Source organism: Hydra vulgaris, chromosome 03 (genome assembly GCF_038396675.1).
Source record: "Hydra vulgaris chromosome 03, alternate assembly HydraT2T_AEP".
NCBI lineage: Eukaryota > Metazoa > Cnidaria > Hydrozoa > Anthoathecata > Hydridae > Hydra > Hydra vulgaris.
Genome location: NC_088922.1, coordinates 14,312,774 through 14,331,343, shown reverse-complemented (window position 1 = coordinate 14,331,343; position 18,570 = coordinate 14,312,774). Strand labels below are relative to the sequence as shown.

The following is an 18,570-nucleotide window of genomic DNA, read 5'->3' as shown; positions in this document are numbered from 1 at the left end:
TATATATATATATTTATATAATATGAACTTTGCACCCTCTCACAACTGAGGGAGTTACAAAAGTCATAATTTTAGAACGCTTAGAGATAATTGTATAAAATTTAAAATATGTAGATGAATATAAATTAAGGTGAGGAAACTTAAAAAGATACTTTATAAACTTGTTGCTTTCACGTTTGGGGCTTTTGGCTTTAAAGGCCTTTTTGTTCACTGGCTCTAATCATCACAACTTTTTGCAAACCATCCTATTTGACATAAGTGTAAACATATAAGTGTTTAGAGTTTGCTCCATGTCTGAAAAATAACTTAAACAGTTTTAAAAATTTTATTTTATTTATTTCCCGTACAATGTTATTTACAACAAGATTTATAATATTATACTGGTAGGACTTCAAGAAGATTGTGATGACCTCATCACAAGCCCTTAACAATATAAAACTCTGTTTTCCTCTACAATAAAAACATCTATATACCTTATAAAATAAATATATACCGAAAATATATAACCACTAAATATATTATAAATTTAAAACTGTACATACTTCGGAAGGAAAACTCAAAATAAAATATAACAAATTAAAATGCAGTATAGCAACTAAAAATATTTTTTCTTAAATCAAAAAAAAATCAATAACATTATTTTTGAAAAAATAATTGTTTTTATATAGAGTATTTGAAAAAGGAATAGGTCAATTCAGAGTACTATTTCATTCCAGAGAAAAAGTCCACGATGAGATATACAAAATTAGGCTTATTTATTTTGCAAATGGGTTTTTCTAGAATAGCATTCTCGATTTGTAGGACTTTTTATGTAGGTTTTATTTGTTTTGTGGTTTAATTTTGTAAAGGTTTACAAAAAAATTGAGGGACACAAGTTCTTTACATTTGTATATAAAACACAAAGCATTAAATACATTTAGTTGTTAAACATTTAAGGTGTCCATTTCTTTAAAAAGTTTGAAAAATGATTTTTAAAATTTATTATGCCAGCTGCATTTTTCTGATACCGATATAGAGATGTTAATTTAGTTTTATGTTTACTTCCCCATATAATATTTGCGTAATTTATACGACAATGAATAAAAGAGTAATGAATAAAAGACAATGAATAAAAGAGTAAAAGTTGGTTTTTATTTAAAATACCTCTAGATTTGTATAGAATTTTGTATAGATTTGTATAGAATTTTGCATAGATTTGTATAGAATTTTGTATAGATTTGTATAGAATTTTGTATAGATTTGTATAGAATTCCAATGCTTTTTGAAACTTTATTAGAAATATTATTGGTGTGTGATCTCCAATACAAATTTTCTTCAATAAAGACTCCTTAAAATTTTGTCATTTTTTATCTTTTTAGGATGACATTGTCGATAAAGAGATCAAGCATATTTACAGGCAGTATCTGTTTTTTTTAGTTTTGAGAGAAAAGTATCCATCTTGTTTTTTTTAATATTTAAAGATTTTATCAAGGAGTTGCTAGACAAACGAACTGCTAATTTAGCTTATTGAATAGAAAACATTTTTATAGAACTGGTAAATAAGATACCATTGAATTTTGTAAAGTTGCTGACATTTTCGATAACCGATTGTAATATATAGTAAAAAAATGTTTACGAAACTTGTAGAATCGACAGCATTTTTTGAAAAAACTGGTAAAATAATACTTTAAATAAAAAACCATATAGTTGGTGATTACCATTTAGTTAAAGATAAAAATAACTTTTCTTCATAACAGGAAATTCTCAAAATGGCTGCTTAGTTCGATTATAATAACATAATAGCGCAGTTTAAAAACAGAACAATTTAAAATATAAATTAAATATAAGATTTTTAACAATATATACCCGAAATACCCAATAATGCGACACTCCAAGAGCAATTTAAGCTGAAATAGACAAACGGATATAACTCAAAATGCGTAAGTGCTAACAACTGGAATCATTGAGTTTTACCGTAACCTTGCTGCCACATAAAATTATTCTTAGACTTATTATCAATTGAAAATTGAGTACTCAATTGCAGTCAAGTTTATACGCTATTTGCGTAGTTTTCTTTTTATCCAAACGTAACGTACTTTATAAAGTATCATATTTCACATTAGCAATTTTAGTTATTTGTTCAAGCTTAATAAAGTTTTGGCCATACAGGTAGAATGTTGATATAAATTTTACGGTAAAGTTAATTTGTATATATTTTTTTATTTTGTTAAAATACTATAGAAAAATTATTGAACTTAAATTTTAAGTCGTTTTAGTTATTGAGATTCGCAATGGTTTTCCCCAAATAATATTGAAGGAAGAGTTGTAATGAAAATATCCAATTTTATGTCTATGTGAAACATTTTAGTTTAAAACAAAATGTAAAGTATATTTTCGAAAATACTATTTAAAATTAATTATATATTTAGTTAAATGACAAAGTTGTCGGATCTCAAACCACAATCTATTGCTTGCTTTCAATCCAATGCATAAATTTATTGGGTTGTTAAAGTGTGTTTGTGTGCGTGTGTGTGTTGGTGTTTGTGTGTGTTTGTGATTTGATAAGGACCTTCTTCCACGTTTTTTTCTGTAATATTTCCTAAAATAATTTTTCCAAAAATTTACAGGATCTATTTTTACAACAAATTTTAAAATATTCGAAACACATTTTTAAAATTTAGAATATTTAAAGTTCGTTTTTTTCAAACAAGTTTTAAAATGTTTGAAATATATTTTTTGTGAAGTTTAAAAATAGTTAATTTAATATATATATATATATATATATATATATATATATATATATATATATATATATATATATATATATATATATATATATATATATATATATATATATATATATATATATATATATATATATATATGTGTGTGTGTGTGTGTGTGTGTGTGTACACACACACACACTTATTAGTTTACTATAAACAAATTTATCAATTTAATATAAATATTATTCGTATCTTTTGATCTTATATAAAAAGCAATAAAGTGTTATATAAAATGTTGTTTTTTTTGTAGTGGTTTTTATTGATTAATATATTAGTGACAAATTTTTGATACATGAATAGTTTAACAAGGGTTTTTCAAAAGATTGGCGTGCTTTCACAAGCCTTGAAATGTTGACTTAACTATTTGTACGCTTAATTAAATATTGGTCTGCTAAATTAAATATCGTTTTGAATTATTAACGTCAGTCTATTTTCTTAATATTTTGTTTTATTTATCTAAACGTTTTACAATATTAAAAGATCAATGGTTTTAGCAAATGAAGTGTTTGAGTATGTAAATACTATAAATTATAAACTAAACATCTAAATCACTTAAATAATTTTTGTATCAAAAATTTCATTTTTCATTTAAACCTTTAATTTTATACATTTCATTTTAAAATTATTGTTTGAAGCTTTTTTTTATAACTTTGTCTTTTTTTATATAAAAAAAAAAGTTATATAAATGGTATTAGTATATTTAAAAAATGTATATAAAAAACCTAAAGATAAAAATGGTCAAAAACTTTAGCATTATCTGAAAAAATTTTCAGAAAAATCTCATAACTTGTAACATATCGCAATAAATTTGAACCTCTCTCATTTTAAAAACAGTTTCAGAAAAATATGTAAGCATTACTTTGCAGTAAAAAATGTTTAAGTGTTTTTGACGTTTAAAGTAATCCTAATACGATATCTTAAACAATAAACTTTAAAACATTTTAAGCCGTTTTATGGGTCATACGTATACAAAAATGTTAATTACTACTTAATCTAACATTTAATTAACAGTGATATCAATAAAAATACAAAAAAAAATACATAAGGGGATATTTAAACGTAAATTGTCTAACTTATAACAATGACAATAGAAAAAGTGTTTACTCTTTTTGCTAAAAATGTTTTTGGCGATATATTTTCAATAGCGTAATTTTTCTAATAGCTGTTATAAAGCTATTAGAAAAACCTAGTGGTCTTTCAGACCACTACCGTAACTGCGTAGGCTTGGCATAGTTAATTTAGTAAAGCATAGCGGTATCATTTACAAAAATTTTTCAAACTAACTTGACTAGTGTAATCTAGTTTTGTTTACGCTCCTATTGTTGGTAATTAACATAAATCGTATGTATATCCAGGTCCCTCCCGAACGGGGGTGTAGGGAATGTACCACCCCCTAGTGGTAGTGGAGACCAATTCTGGACGGCTCTGTGTATATGTAAATTATAAACTAACTTGTCAATAAAAATTGCTAACTAAAAATTGAAAAAGATATTTTACTTTTCACGAACGCTCTAATTAATTTTACGCATCACTTGATCGAGGTTAAATAACGACATTAAAAAAGAATTTCATTTCTTCTTTGGAAAATAATAGAAGAAAACATAAACTAGCAAAGTTACTTAACTTTACACGTGATAACAAATTTAATTTAAATTTGTTATCATTAAACTTAAAATGTATTATTAAACAACTTTTCATGTTAATATACATAATATAAATCAAATGCTGTTTTCTTGTTTTACCAAGAAAAATGAGTCTATATTTTGTAACCGTTGTTCATAGTTAATACCTTTCGGGAAGTAAACTTTATTTGTTGACAATAATCTTTTTGAAATGATGCCATCTTTTTGAAAATGCCTTGGCATACTTAATTAAAAAAGTACTTTATTACAAAGTGCGCCATGATATTAACTTAGTGTTTTCAATAAGCACAAGGCGGTTTTAACAAGGAGATTTGATACACCTCACTATAACAAAAAAGTTTAACATGTTTATTAAACCTCCTTTGGCTATAATTTGTTACTTATATAATGGTTTTAACTTTTTTTTAAAGTTTTATAACTTAAGAAAAAAAAACTATTGTAAAGAATAATAAATAAAGCGATATTTTTAATAACTTTAAAAATTATTAACGTAAAAGATTTGTACTGCTTTGTTGATAAAATAAATCTTAGGAATGTTTATTTGTGGTTATCATTAAATTTTAGTTCTTTAAAAATTTGAGGTATCGATGTTTCAGCAATTTTTTAAATGTAAAATTTTTAATACAAGATCAAAATTTTGGCAGTATAATGCGTCTATACATTATACTGTCAAAGTTTTTAAAAGTTTATTTTTTACCAATAATCAGCATGAAAATGATTTGATTGGTCAGGAATGGAAAACCCGCCTTTATCGGAAACGAAGTAAGCAAACGGAAACAACGAAGTATTGGGTTGTATAAGTCGTAGAACAAAATTATAGTAATTAACTCTCTGTTACAACTTTAAATATATTGTTATCAAACCTGTTAAAACTTTATTTAAACTACGTACAATTTACAATCCGCGGTAGTGGTGTAGTGGTAAAGCGCTCGCTTCATAAGCGAGAGGTTCCGAATTCGATCCCCACCACGTCCAGGGTAGTACCGCGCTCAACTTGTTTCTCCGCGCAGCAGCCTTGTTCGTCAAGGTTCGTGTTTCGGAGTTATAGAGTTGAGAGAGGGTTATAACCACTATTAAGTAGCCTCCTCATCTGTAGTGGCCTTCTTGGCCTTCAGGAGGTGAATAAAAAAATAAAAAATAAAAAAAAAAATCCAGAGAATGATGTTTGTAGCAGAAAAGAAATCACCTTAATCAAACAAAATTGGTGGAAACAATCGTTCAAAGTATTTTAGGCGTCAAATAACTGGAACATTTTTGACTACCAAAAGCAAAAATTTTGCTTACAAAAGCAAAATTTCACTTTTGCCTTTATTATATTATATTTTCTTTCAAAAGCCACCTTTATTATATTATCATTTGAAACTAATTTATTTGATTTAAGTTACTTGCAAAAAAATTGTTTAGTGGCTCGTTTGAAAGAGAATATTTCGTTTTATTTTACAATACTATATAAAAAGAATTTTTAAAACTAAAAGTTATACTATGCTTATTAGTAAAACTAAAATTCATAATAAATTTCGAATAATTAAAAAAAGCATAATCATTTTTATTTACAAAGTTTACTCTATCACAACTTATCAACACCTTGAAGTGCTAACGACGGTAACGTGTATTCAAAAATTTGATTTATAAAAGCTAGGTGTTTAAGCTACAAAACGGTATGTAATATAGCTGTTTTAAGCCCGTCTAACCAAGTTCTGGCTTTATCAAACCGGACTTTTTTTTGGCACAACTCAGGTTGATATTTTATCACGTTTTTTAGCACCGCCTCAGCAAAAATCCTAATATTTTTTCGTATAAAGACGGGAGAAAATTGTCCTATCAAATGTTCCATCCCGACACCTATGCAATTAGCCTCACGTTGTAAGTTGAGTAATTTTATTTTGAATAAAGTTTTTATCTTGAATAAAGTAAAAATTATCATAATTTTCAAAATTAACAATATCTTAAATGAAAACTCTTAAAATGTTACCAAAGTTGATAAAACAGTCTTCGAAAGGATTTTTTACATTCTTATTTGGCCGGTGAGAATTATAGTCAAGTCAGATATCAGAACTTGGTGTTGAACTTCCATTTCTTTTCATTCACTTGTTTGGTGCAAATCTTTTAATTGGTACACACTAAAAAATAAAGGTAGAAATTTTTAGTTAAGGTAGGATATGTGATATACCCTTAGTAAGGTATAATTTTCTACCTTATAAAGTAGAAAATTATATCTTTAAGTTAGAAAATTGTATGAGAAGTAATTGTTTTTAATATAATTTTCTACCCTAAAAGGTAGAAAATTATACCTTACTAAAGGTATATCACATATCCTACCCTAAGGTAGAAATTTCTATCTTTTTGTTTGAGTGTGTAGCTAGTCAAAATAAATATTTACGATCTTTTGTGAATTTAAGTGATTTTAATGAAAAGTTTAATTAAAGATAACAAAAAAAAAATTTTTTTCTGGTGCCGAGCAAACAATCTGTTTTTTGTATAGCATTTCTAATGTTATTCATTTGTAATAAAAATTTTAAAAATACACAAAGTATTTTGTGTATTTTTGGTGAATAACATTCTGTTGACTTTTTTTTAAGAGTCTTTAGCATTTTTTCACATAATTTTTTTGTCAATAAATTTTAAGAAAAAATTTATGTTTTCTAAAATCTCTATGAAAATACGCTTCTTGTGAGACCCAGGTTGACATACTTTTGAATAACTTTTTTTTCAACAATATTAGGGACTTTACCCTAAATACTTAAGATTTGAACCTAAATATCTTTACAACTTGACCTGATGGTAAAAAAAGAGTTACATATTTGAAATCAAAATGAGAAATGCTATACAAAAAACAAATTGTCTGCTCGGCACCAGAAAAATTTTTTTTTTTTTGTTGACCTGTGTAATTAAAATTTTGTTTCTAATCAAAAACAATTAATAAATGTCCAAAGTCAAAATGAACATTTTATCATTGTCGTTGTTGTTCCTTGGGGATCATTTTAAGAACCACAGTTATTTTTAATGTATGCAAATAATAACATTTAAAGCTGATAATGCATTTTTAGGAAATTTATTAATTAAAATAAAAAATTTTCTAACGACTTTTAACGAACATTAGGCTAAAAAGTTTTAGAGAAAAATACAAACTGACGGCTGATTGTTGTCAGCTACTGCTAACGACTGATAGCTGTCTCGAACGGCAATACCGTTAGAATTATTTGATGTTTTAGATATGACATTTTCATGCATTGTGCAAACTTCAAACTTAAGTATGTTTATGCTAATGTCAAATGAGAATGTTTAACAAAAAATATTAATTTAATAAAAAATGTCAAGAGGCAAAAAATCTTAAACATATATTTTATTAAACAATGCATTATAGTAAATAACATATATAGAAAAACACTACTAAAAACATACTATTTTTTAGAGCTAAAAAAAAAATCAATAAAAATATGTTTAAATTATATCGGCCTCGTTCAACTGAATGTATCTTGTGTAATTTATAGGTAAATTATATACACCGGATTTTTTTCATGACAGCTTTTTAAAAGCGAGCTTTATTTTAGTTTAATCTGTAGCCAGCTTTTGAATGCTGATATAACATGGACTGACACTAACAAAAAATTAATCAAACTACAAAGATTACAAAATGCTTGAAAATCAATCAATTATTTAAGTAGATTAATTAATCCCGCAACTGTAATAAAAATTTTGAAGACCTCGAAATAATGAACTATTTGAAAAACTTAATTCATACCAGAATTTTATATTAACGTTCAAGCTTAAAAATAACATACTTTCAAATGTTTTGTTTGAGTATTTTCTTGTTGTTAGTTTCTTAAAATTTTTTATAATCGAACTATATTTTATAAATCGAAATAAATATTTTTCAAAATTGAATAATGTCCACATCAATGTCAAATCCAAGGTGAGTTTTTATGTCTTGAGGACAAAACAACAACAAAAATCTGTGTAAATGATTTAAATGGAGTTGACTTTTAAATTGCAAACAAAAATGCTGTTTCTACCTACCTGAATTAAACGAGCTTTTTAAAGTCTAGAAAATTATATGCAATAAACATATCAAAATTTATTAAAATGATTTTATGATATTTGAGAAAAAAAATTTTTCTAAAAAAGTTCCAAAAAAAAAGTAAAAAACCTTAATTTTGGAACTAAAATACGAAATCTTATTCGGTTTTTATTGGTATATATATATATATATATATATATATATATATATATATATATATATATATATATATATATATATATATATATATATATATATATATATATATATATCAATACGTATATACAAATGAGAAACCTATTTATTATTAAGGCAAACAAAACGAAATCTATAATTCGACTCTCCACTTGTTTGTTATGTGTTTCTACTCTCAACTTTTTTTTACTTTTATTACGTGTAATTAAGATAGTGGAAAGATAATTGTCAAATAAATTAAAGAAAATTATATATTTCCTATGCTGAAAAAGGTGACGATTTATTAAATTATGTTAAAATACTTCTTTTAGGGTAAAATAAAATATTGGCAACAACTAAACCATAAAAGTTATGATGATATTTAAGAAAGTATTATGGCTTTATATTTATATACAAAACATTTGTGCTACAGTGCCAGCTTGGGAACTTATTGAAAAAGCGAACACTAACGATGTTATTACCAACAACTCCAATAACCCAGGTAAAGTTTATTAATATTATATCTACTAAGAATTAGCTAACCTTTCGAAAAAAAAAAAAATTAAAGTAACAATAAACAAAGGTTTCTTATTTTAAGTTCAATTTTTAAAGTAATATCTATTAAAAATGCACGTTTAATAAAGGAATTTTGAACTGGTTTTAAGATTTTAAACATTTTTATGTAATCAGGACTACAGCTGCGTTATCATCAATTCTAAGCAAGTGGAAAATTAAAAAAGTTGCTTTTAATTAGTATTTATCATAATTGCATGAAATTAGTGCTAAACATGAATATAACTTAATTTTAGTAAGTTAAATATTAAAAAAAGTGGCGGATTACGCTTTTATTATAGAAAAAATAAAAGGTTAAGAAGCATAATTATGACAGATTATCTTTTAATATGTTTTTCCAAGGAGGAGGTTATGATACTTTAATTTCAATATATAATACTTATTTTTAATATGAAACAACTAATATAATTATTGGTCAAATTTCCTTTTTTTAACGAAGATACTTTTATATTTGAGGTGTAGTCCTGATTTAATCCCGTAATCCAGTAAATGATAACAAAGGTAAGAAAAGAAAAAACGCATTCGGCATTAATATTATTAATGAAAAATATGATAATTAAAAAAAGAATACTAATAATAAATTAATAAAATAAAAATGTAAAACAAAATTTAAAACATTAAAATTTTATTAGAAAAAATTTCAAGTGAAGTGTTGTCAAAAAAGTAAAAAATTATTTACTTTTAATAAACTTAAAATTACTTAAAAAGTAATTTTAAGTTTATTGATATTGTCATTAAAAAATGTTACTTAAATGCCTTTTTTAAATAAATGGTACTAATACAATAATGCCTGCCTAAACCAAAATCCTTAATCGACATATGTATATTAGGGTTATGACTTTTTTTCAACCCCTGTACTATAGTTTGATGAACTTTCATCTAAAAAGCACGAAATGAACTATTATATCTTTTGAAAAAAGTTCACCCCGCCATACTACTATGTATTTCATAGTAGTACTTATGTCAAAATGGATTTTTCAATGGCGGGGTGAATTTTTTTCAAAAGATATGCTAATAATAGTTCATTTCGTGCTTTTTATGTAAAAGTTTATCAAATTACAGTACAGGAACATGGGGTTGAAAAAAAGTCATAACCCTAATGTTATTTTCGACGTTTCCTATTATTTCATAATAGGAAACGTCGAAAAACAACAATTTTTAAAAATTGTCTTGGCTAAAACTCTATATGTATTTTATATAATAAAATGACACTGGATATATATATATTTTTTAAATAAAAAATAATTTTAAGACCATTCAAGACCCTTGAACATTTTTAGGATCCCTATTGTACATATTAAAAAAAATTCTTTAAAGTAGATCAATCTGGTACTTAAAATGAAATTATATAAAAACTTCTAAAATATTAGTTGCTTCAAATTGGTACTTAAAACGAAACTATATAAAAACTTCTAAAATATGAATTGCTGCAAATAAAAAAAGTAAAATTATTATTTTAGATTTTATTAAAAAACAAAACAATCATTTTTAAACTAAAAACTAAAAAAGGACATTTTTCCAAGTTTTTTATCTCATCAGCCTATCAAGCAAACTATCTTTAATATTATGCATTTCCGTAATTCATAAACTTTTTATTTTATTTATTTTTTAACGTAAGAGATGAGAAAAAATTAAATAGTAAAAAAGTGTAAAAAAAAATTAAAATATTATTTAATATAACCATCTTAAACTTTGAAGCCCGATTTAATAATTACCAATTAAAAATAAAATTGGTGTTTATGATTTTCCAATAATTTCGTCCTTAAAAGAATTATCTTTTAAGGAATTTGAACAATTTTTTTTAATGTTAAAGTCAAATAAACAAGTTTTTCACAATGATTTAAATTTTAATTTTGTCATTGGCTCTTATAAATCATTGAAGGACTTTTGTAATGAATAAAAAATTTTTTTAAAAAAACATATGCTGTTTAAAGTGTTACATTGTTTGATAAAAAAAAGAAATTTTCCAAATAGGTGATAAAACAAATTTCAAAATAGGTAATACAACTAGTGTAACAAGTTATTACTCAATCTCTGTTTTGTATTTTTATTCATAAATTTCTAGAGAGAATTTTTTATAATGTAATTTATAATAAACTCAATTTAAATAATATATGTTATTCAAAACAGATTCAAAAAACTCAACAGGCAATACTCCAAATTACTCGCAGTATTGCTGAATTTCAAATTGAATATTATGAAATTAAATAAAATGTTTAACTGTTACTTAAAAGTTATATAAGTAACTGAAATTAGTTTGTTTACAGTAATGAAAATAATATTGTCAATTTATTAAACATAACCTTTGGAGAACCCCTGGGCTCTAAACTCGGACCCCTTCTCTTTATCATTTACATTAATGATCTTCATAAAGCTTATAATGACAGTTATCTTTTTTTATTTTCGACCGTTTTAGACCCCTACCCTCCTCTCATCACAACATCGTAACTCTTTAGTAACAAGTTCTGTATGAGTTCTCACAAAACCACTAACCCCTCCCCCTCCCTCCTAAAACGTGACGTAATTTATGGAGAACTCCATATCAAAATTTCTGATTGGTTTAAAGCTTTTACTAAATGTTGAAAAAACAAAAAAATCACTCTTTCATCCAACTTCTAAATCAACTACTTCTTGATTTAAGTTTACTTTTTATTGATAAAATTCAAATAAAAAGAGTAACTAGTACAAACATTTTGAGTACTTATGTTGATGAAAATCTCAGTTGGAAATACCACATTAGATTCTTGTGTAATAAAGTTGCTAAAAGTATAGCAATATTTTATAAAGCTAGAAATGATTTAAACAAACGTAGTCCAATTCAGTTTTATTTTTTATTTATTTATTGTCAAACGTAGTCCAGCTCAGTTTTCTTTTTCATTTATTTAATTAAACAATGCAAGTGTAAACTGTGGCTCATTTGTCGTCAACAGAATCAATTTTATCAATTATGAGCTTTAAGACAGATCTTATCAATTTTAAAGACAGAATTACTCATGCCAAGCCTCTTTTATTAAAAATAAAAATTCCTAATATACAGTATTGGACAAAACATTTGCAACCAACATCAAACAATGCTAAAAAGTGTTTCTAATTTTACATGTCTTAAAAACGAAACGAACTATACTACCACAGCAAACAGTTCAGGAGGCTGGAGTCATAGCATGCCATGACATGAGCAATCAGCTGACAGGTGACAGCACACAGGCAGAATTTCGTTGACAAAAGGCCTCGATTTACGTTACTGCCATAAGACCGTGAAGCATGGTGGAGGCAATGTAATGGTCTTGGGGTGTTTTTTTGCTAACGGTCTAGGTCCAATACATCGAAACGATGGAATAATAGACCATTTCATGTATAAAAATATCCTGAAAGATGTTATGTTACCTCATGCTGAATGGAATATGCCAATAAAATGGGTTTTTCAGCAAGACAACGATTTGAAACACACTGCAAAAGTAGTCAAGCAGTGGTTTCAAGACAACCACCTATCGGTGATGGATTGGCCGCCCCAATCTCCGGATCTCAACCCTATCGAGAACCTGTGGGTGATTGTCGACCGCAGAATTAATCGTGAAGGTGTTCGTAATAAGGATCAACTGTTTGTACAAATCCAAAAGGCCTGGGCAGCGATTCCACAAAGTTTCATTGATCATCTGATCGAATCTATGCCTCGAAGATGCAAGGCTGTGATCGACAACAAAGGATTTGCCACGAAATATTGATAGCGAAATACAGCTTGGTCAACATTTTGTCGAGTTGCACTTGTTTTTTCCAGAAGGAAATCAACTTTTTTTAATACTTTTGATTAATTTATCAACTTTCGTGTACAAATAATGAACTTTGTGATGAATAAAACTTGAAGAACTTTGTCTCTAAACAGTTACATAGTTATTTCTCTAAATTGAAAAAATGCAGCCCTTTTATATAAAGAAACTAAATTAGCATTATTTGGTTGCACTCGTTTTGTCCGATACTGTATATCAGCTCAAATCTTTTAATTTACTTTGTTTTATGTACAAATGTAAAGCTAACTCCCCTCCCCCCCAGTTTCTTTCAACAATTTATAAAGATTAAAAGGTAAATACAATTTAAAAAACAATAGTATAATTCTACAACCATATTTTAAAGTAATTATGGAAAATGAAGCGTTTCATTTCACGGAGCTTCTCTTTGGAAAAAAAATTGTTTTAAAACATTTTGATTTTTTTTTTGAATGGAGTTATGTCTCTTTTAAGAAAAAACTTAAGAAATCATTTTTTCTCTGGATGATAAAATTTTATATATTTAAATGTTTAGTAATATGCAATATTTTTTTATAGATTTATATATATCTAGAAAATTTTATAAGGTTTGTTATTTCACTAAAACTTATTAAAGTTGTTATCACATTCAAACAGTCTCCCTAATTTACTTCCGTTTTCAAAAATTTGCTCAGTTAAATATATAAATTTAAAATAAAATTATTTTCAAAACAAAGAAGCCCTTAATTGTAAAGCCCTTAATTGGTTTTCTGAAAAGTGTAAATAAAACAACATCAACAACAACAACAACAACAACAACAACAACAACAACAGAAACAAAAAGTGTATATATATATATATATATATATATATATATATATATATATATATATATATATATATATATATATATATATATATATATATATATATATATATATACATATATACATTAGTAGAAAATCACTTAAAAATTTTTTTTTCCATTTAACACTGTGTTTCATCAACAAAGATTCATCAGAGGATTTCTGATAAATCTTTGTTAATGAAACACAGTGTTAAATGGAAAAAATTTTTGTTAAATGTTTTTCTACTAATATATAATTGCTCTGCTCTTTTAAGAACATAGAGCACTCTATTGTGTAGAATACTTTTTAAAGTTGTTTAAATATATATATATATATATATATATATATATATATATATATACACACATACATATATATATATATATATATATATATATATATATATATATATATATATATATATATATATATATATATATATATATATATATATACACATATATATATATAAACATAAATATATATATATATGTATATATGTATATATATGTATGTATATATATATATATATATATATATATATATATATATATATATATATATATATATATATATATATATATATAGATATATATATATACATATATATATATATATATATATGTATATATATACATATATATATATGTATATATATACATATATATATATATATATATATATATATATATATATATATATATATATATATATATATATATATATATATATATATATATATATACAGATATATGTATATTTATATATATATACAGATATATGTATATTTATATATATATTTCACAAATTGTAGGGTTGAGCGGGGCTAGTTGAGTAATTTTAACTAAATCTAACAAATCTCATGAACGAACAAACGCATTTTTTTAAAAATTGAACAACAAAAAAATCTTTGTCTCAAAAAAAAAAAAAAAATGCGCTGGTGTAGTGATAGAGCTCTACAGTACAGTGAACTGTGTTGAGTAAAGTGTACAGAGTACAGTGGTGTCGTGATAGAGCTCTACCAAAAATTAAAACATTAAAAGCGCAAAAATAAGTTTTTATAACAGTTTTTTTATTAAAATACATATTTCATATATTCCTAATTAAAGAAGGGTAATTATCATTGTCCGAGTCTGCGGTATAGTTGAAATATTTACATATATATAAACATTGTCAAATGACACACTTTTCATTTGTAAAGAGATTAGGGATTGTGGCATAAAATCATGACGATTATATTTATTTTTCTAAGAATTGTTAAAAAAGTAGGATAGTGCTCTTCTGTTTTAAATTTTATCGATGCGATATAATTGCATCATTTAAAAAATAGACATATGACATAGAAATGATATTCTAATGACATTCAATTGATATTTTGTCTGCACCAATTCACCAAAAAAACTTTTTTTTGGTAAATTTTTAATCTATTAAAGATTGTAAACTTGTTTTTGTTCATGGTATCATATTATATATTTTTTTGTGATTTTGGTATTGTGAACCTGCCCATCACAAAAAATATTTCAATCGTTTGAGTAAGTTATTAACAATTTTAACTTTTTTCTATTATCTCTAAAAAAAAATTATTTTATTAAATTAATTCTTAAATTAAAAGAAAAAAAATAATTTTATAATTTAGGGTGACTGGGAAAAAATTTGATAATTTATACTGCCATTTTATTAGGCAGGGATATATAAATGGCGCCTCACTACTAACATTCAGCTAAAGACCATTTTGACTTATTTAAGCTTATTAAACCAATCAATAAGCTTCTTTAAGCTTTTTCAGTGTATAGGCTTTTTCTATGTAAACTAAGATTATGTTTGCAAAAATCTGTGTTAGTTGATCAACCTGTCCCGCATCCTAACTAATTTTTAATAAACAAAGAATTCATCTCAATGCAGTTGATACCATTCTTTATCAACTGCTTTGAGATGAATTATTTCATCTCAAAGTATACCATTCTGTATTAACAGATTGATTAGTTTCAGAAAATGATGATTAATTAATTTGTAATTTTTTTTTTTGAAAAAACGGCAATAAACAACCATTCACGACTTTTTACCTTGTATATCATACTAGTTAATTATGTGTTGCTAGTGACAATTAGCAAAACTTTTGAAGTTGTTTTTCTTTTTGATGATATTAATAACGATGTTGTTTTAGTTGTTTAACCTTGTTAATGTTATGCACTCTATTATTCTGGCTATCCAATTTTTATTCTAATATTTTGACTATATGGTCCAAAAAATTCCATTAATTCTTTAGATTAATAATACTAATGCATTGTATTATTATTTATTAATATAATGCATTGTATTATTATTTAGCAATTTTCAATAATACTTATTAGAACAACTTCAAAAAATTTTACTCTGAAGTTTTTTTTGCTGATATAAACAGTCTGTCGAGCAGATTACATATCGGAAAACTATTATTCTTATAATAAGCCAAATTTTTTTGTAAGATATTTTGTTAATATGTATGCGTTAGACAGGGAAAACCTTTATACGGCGTTTTTAGGAGGCTGTCGCCAGCTGGTAACTATATAAAAAAAATAAAGAATCCAGGCTTAAAGAAAAAAAGTTTAAGGCAAGCCATGGGTTGCACTCACCGTCCCTTAACTCAATTCATAACGCAAGACTCCACAATAGTAAAAAAATAAGAAATTATTTAGATGCCTAAAATTTATTGAAATGAGTTTTTTTTTTTTTGTGGAATTCTCAGCAGGAATTAAATTTTTTTTGTATTTTGTAAATGTATAATATTAAAAAAGATTCTTAACTTGTTTCATTCTCAGCAATCTTCTTAAGCTTTTTCTTATTTATTTCGCATTTCTTCTTTGCGCAAAAAACAAAAACGAAAGACAATTGTTTAAATATTCCTCTTTTTCTTTTTCTTTTTTTTATCTATTTTTATAATATAACTTTTATATTTAAATAAATTTTTAAGCGTAAGTTTTCATCTAAATTTATTGCTTTTTTTTTTAAATTACGATAATTGTGACAATAATGTGTTAAATATGGTATTGAAGGCACAATACAATTGTGTTGCGATTTCAAATATCGATAAATACAAAAACTTTCTGATAGATAATGAGATACCGATAGCCAGTGGCGGCGTTAGGGTAGGGCCTGGTTGGGCGATGGCCCAGGGCGCCGAATATAAAGGGGCAAAACTAATTGGTTATTTTACCCTTTGCCTTTTTTTTGAATGGGGTTAAATTGAGCTAAGGGCGCCGTAGAAATCTCGCCCAGGGCGCTGCACAGTGGGCCAGTAGGTGGACAAAATGGGAAAAATTTTAGTTGTCTAATCTTGAAAACCTATTTAATTTTAATATCTACATATATTAGGAGAAATCTATTGATAATTTATTTATATTAAATCCCTTAGTTACCAGGACTCTAAGCATTTGAATATTGAGATAAAATTAAAAAAAAAAAAAATTATAAATAAGTAATTAACGGTGACATCAACGTTGTGTTATATTTCAATTACATCTACGTTTTTGAAACAAAAAATTAGTACATGTTATTCTAGAGTATTTAGAGATAAGAAAAACCAATGTGTGAAATAAATTTGTCATAGCATGTTATCTCAGTTATACTTTGAAAATCACAGATTAAAAAAAAAAATTTCTTAAGAAACTTATTTTTTGCCGCACAATATATAATAATTACCACAATTTGCCATGTGTTGTCTTATATTTATTTGAGCTATATGATGCTTCAATTGAGTTTTAATTGATTGCTCGTCCCCTTAAATCCCCGTTCAGATTTTATGTATGTTTTAACTTGGTTGCTATGGTACTAAATTTTGCATAGCAACAACTCATTTTTACATTAACGTTGTTTTAACAGTTGTTGCGTACTTGCGCTAAATACACAATATTGGGGGTATGTATTAAAATGAGATTCAGAATTCTTATGAGGTTAACTTTTTTTGGTTACTATGGATACCTTACTTTGCATAGCATAGCAACAACATATTTTCGGTAGTTGTTAGTAATTTAATTACTAACACTGACAGTAATTTAATTACTTTTAATTTTAATTACTAACACTTGTAGTAACTTAATTACTAACAAGTATTAGTAGTCCAGGCGGCATATATATTATAACATTTTACTTTTAAATACAAAATACTTGTTACAATAATTATTTAGATATGGTTTTGTTAAACTTAGACATTCATAATTTTCTCCAAAAAAACAATCTTAGTATTTCAAAACAAAATATTACTGAAGATATATTAAAATTTATTCAGCCAAAATTTGCTGATTTTAAAGACGTTGATTTTAGACATGCTGTTCAACGATTTGTTTACTTGTATAAAAAAAAGTGGAAATCTGCAAACTATACTGTGAAAAATTTTGAAAAGAAGTTTGTGAACTGGCTTAATGAATATTTAATTGTCAGAAAAAAAGACAATGAACCAACTGCAAGTAGACGTGGTCGAAAACCAGTTGCATTTGATAATAGTTCTAATAAAACTAAAAAACGGCGTGTATCTTGTTTAATTGAATCTTATTCATCCAATGAATTATTTTTTGCTGCTAATAAAAAATTTAGAGATGAATCTGTTGTTATTGCTGCCAAGAATGTTTTAAATATATCAAATACAGATAAAGCAACTAAATATTCAGCAGACGAAGCACTGGCTTTAATAATTGATGCAAGTCTGACAAAAGCTTCCTATCAATTGATTAGAAGCGGAGCCTTGGAGAAAGAATATAACATCTACCCCGCTTACAATGATGTCAGAGATGCAAAATTGAAATGTTATCCTGCAAACATAACAGTGGAGGACTA

General features: G+C 25.6%; 1 protein-coding gene across 4 annotated transcripts in view; it reads left to right on the top strand.

Moving 5' to 3' along the window:
• LOC100209117 (tolloid-like protein 2) overlaps positions 1 to 18,570 on the top strand; it is a 50,406-nt gene that overhangs the window by 1,157 nt on the left and 30,679 nt on the right. Inside the window, exons 2-3 of one of the 4 annotated variants that reach the window (XM_065792411.1) lie at positions 1,359 to 2,148; positions 8,933 to 9,102. In XM_065792411.1, coding sequence (XP_065648483.1) covers positions 8,973 to 9,102 — 130 coding nt within the window. In that variant the 5' untranslated portion in view covers positions 1,359 to 2,148; positions 8,933 to 8,972. Of the gene's footprint in view, positions 1 to 1,358; positions 2,174 to 8,146; positions 8,322 to 8,932; positions 9,103 to 18,570 lie in introns of those variants that run through there. The other 3 variants (XM_065792410.1, XM_065792412.1, XM_065792413.1) reach the window with 3 other exon arrangements.